The sequence below is a fragment of the Ochlerotatus camptorhynchus genome, unplaced genomic scaffold (genome assembly GCF_037179485.1).
Source record: "Ochlerotatus camptorhynchus isolate MF236.1 unplaced genomic scaffold, CSIRO-AGI_Acam_v1.1 ptg000003l, whole genome shotgun sequence".
In the NCBI taxonomy this organism is placed as follows: domain Eukaryota; kingdom Metazoa; phylum Arthropoda; class Insecta; order Diptera; family Culicidae; genus Ochlerotatus; species Ochlerotatus camptorhynchus.
In genome coordinates, this window is record NW_027040495.1 from 2026245 (window position 1) to 2028820 (window position 2576).

General features: G+C 36.8%; 1 protein-coding gene across 1 annotated transcript; it reads right to left on the minus strand.

The window, feature by feature from the left end:
* Positions 1–1384: 1384 nt before the first annotated feature.
* Positions 1385–2265, minus strand: LOC135709765 (2-methoxy-6-polyprenyl-1,4-benzoquinol methylase, mitochondrial-like; the record flags this gene model as incomplete). The annotated part of the gene is made up of 3 exons (XM_065232183.1): positions 1385–1688; positions 1949–2037; positions 2110–2265. Coding segments are annotated over 3 exons (459 nt in total), but the record flags the coding sequence as incomplete, so codon positions are not given.
* Positions 2266–2576: the final 311 nt, after the last annotated feature.

A 2576-nucleotide genomic window follows, 5' to 3' on the forward strand; every position in this document is an offset into this window, starting at 1 on the left:
GTTGGTCCCGGCCCATGTGTGCTGAGGGTGCGATATCCTACGCAGGTGTGGAAGCTGCCATCTCGATTGCCGTCAATGGATGGCAATCGATGTCCGTCGGTGATAGGCACTAGATTGCGGAACAGAGACCGACGTTAAATAAAGGAAAGAAGAATTCGACAGTGAGCATGCATAAGGGCGTAAACGGGATGATCGATTCTCTTCGTCGATTTTCTATTTTGTTATTAAATCGCTTAGATTAACGTCTCTCGATGCGTTTGCTGTTGGACCAGATCACCCTTATGCATGCTCACTGTCTTCATCGATTTTCCATTTTAATTGCTACAGCTAAGCGAAAAAAAATCTTAAATTTATCCAATTCAGTGCTGTAACAGGTTGTATTGGAAAAGTTAATCCAAGCGAGTTATTAACACAAGTGAAAATCGACGAAAAGAATCGATCAATTAGACCCTTATTATTGTGTTTATTTTCGTAATAATTATAAAATAATGTGAGCAAATTTCCATATAATTTTAAAAGCTTCTTGAGCCTGCCGAAAGAATAACAATGTCCCAAACCGCTAACCGCAGCGTGAATTAAAAGTACAGTGTAATATTGCTTTGTTAATGGGGTGTTTACATCTGTGCGGATTTACTCGCGCTACTGTACTCGCCAACTAGCACGAATTTCAGTTGCTCCTGAAATTTCATGCTAGTAGACGCTAATGCCCTGTTTACATTATGCTAGTGACCTTTTTTGCTAGCAGCTAGCTCATTCGCGCTAGTGAAATAGCATAAGTGTAAACACCCCATAAGAGTAGAACCCCTCTGAGAATTTCTAGTAGAGAGCATTGAACGCTGCGTCACGTTTTTTATGGTCAGCCTATAATAGCTATAATATGTTGCTAGAAGGACTGTTGAACGTTTAGTCACAGACAAACAGACAACACTCACAAGTTGTTCATCGAAAAAGCATGTAACGGTCAATTTAAAAGTATCGTAGTTGGTAGTACCGCCACCTGTGGGGCGCATAGTCAATTCCCTTGCGTTTGACGTTTACACACTACCGCCATCTGTTCAGTGTAGTGCCCACCCCAGTATACTCAACAGATGGCGGTAATGTTTTACAGTTAGAAATATTCAATTTATGTCTGTTTGTCTGTGGTTTAGTTTTGCAAAAGATATATGCAATATTTTGCAGGTTTAAGGCAATCAAAAATGGGATGTATAATTATTGCTTTTTAAAATCTTAAAGCATGTACCAATCAAAACGTTGATTTTATGAAAAGATCTACCAATGCCAATGATTGTTTTATCAGCTACAGTAATGTTTGGACTGTACTAATGCTTTTACCTTAGCTTAAAGCAAAAATAATAAATCTACTTTGATAGTTGTCTTTGGCCAATGATGGACACAATTTTATTTGCATGTTCGTTGTTTTTAACTTTATGTTTAATAAGTTATCAATTTTAGAATAATTAAAAACAGAAAAAAATTATAGCTTAAATCCCGAATGTATTGCACAAACACCGAACGTGAGATCCTCGTACTCAACACATTTGAAGCCTGCATCCTGAATCATTGCTTTGAATTCCGTCTGTTTGGGAAACTTTCGTATGCTTTCCACCAAGTACTGATATGGTTGCCATTGACTTGTAAGAATCTGTCCCATGGGAGGAATTACTTGGAATGAGTACTGGTCATATATCCTGGTAAAGATAAAAACATTATAATATACCTTCTTAATAAAAGCAAACGACAAAATGCGATCAGGGGCTCTCCACAGACTATGCAGATATTTTAGAGGTAAGTAGAGGTTTATTTAGCGAAGGTTTCCGGTATTTTTTTATAAACCGATGAACGAATCCCACACAGTGGGAGGGAAAACTAAAATCTCTCAAAACCAGATCTCGTAGTTTATGGACAGACCCTCAGTTCAATTGGCCAACAAATAAAAATAAAAAACTACCATCTCAAATAGTCATTGGAAACATGGCTGAACTCAAGACACAGAAAGCGTCCACCAGGTTTCAGCACACGGTAAGCTTCGGATAACACCTGCAAAAGAATAAAGGAAGAAAGTTTGTTAAAAAAAATGCACAAGCCCACGAAAATCCATTCAGTTTATACCTTATCTATATGCGTAACATTGCGGATTCCGAATGCGATGGTATAGGCAGTGTATGAATTATCAGCAAATGGTAAGCTTTCCGCATTTGCACATACCCAGTCGATCGTAGAATTGTTGGGTTTCAAATTTAATCTGTAATATAGTAAATTAATTAGGTGTTGACATTATTTGATAATTTTATTGATAAGTACAACTGTTTTTTTAATTGACGGCTGATGTTTCATTAGCGATTGTTTTAAACACGCTATAAGGTACACATTCCTAAAATTTAATAAAGAATACCTAATTATTGATAAAAAAAAAATTAACAATCGCATAAAACTCCACATACTTAAAAAGACTTCTCCGAATACCCATGTATTAGTGCAGAACTTTGGGTATTTTAGAAGTATAAGTGATGTGCGATCGTATATGTACACGGCTTTCTCGCACTTATACTTATAATTTACTGAATTCTTGCACTCAC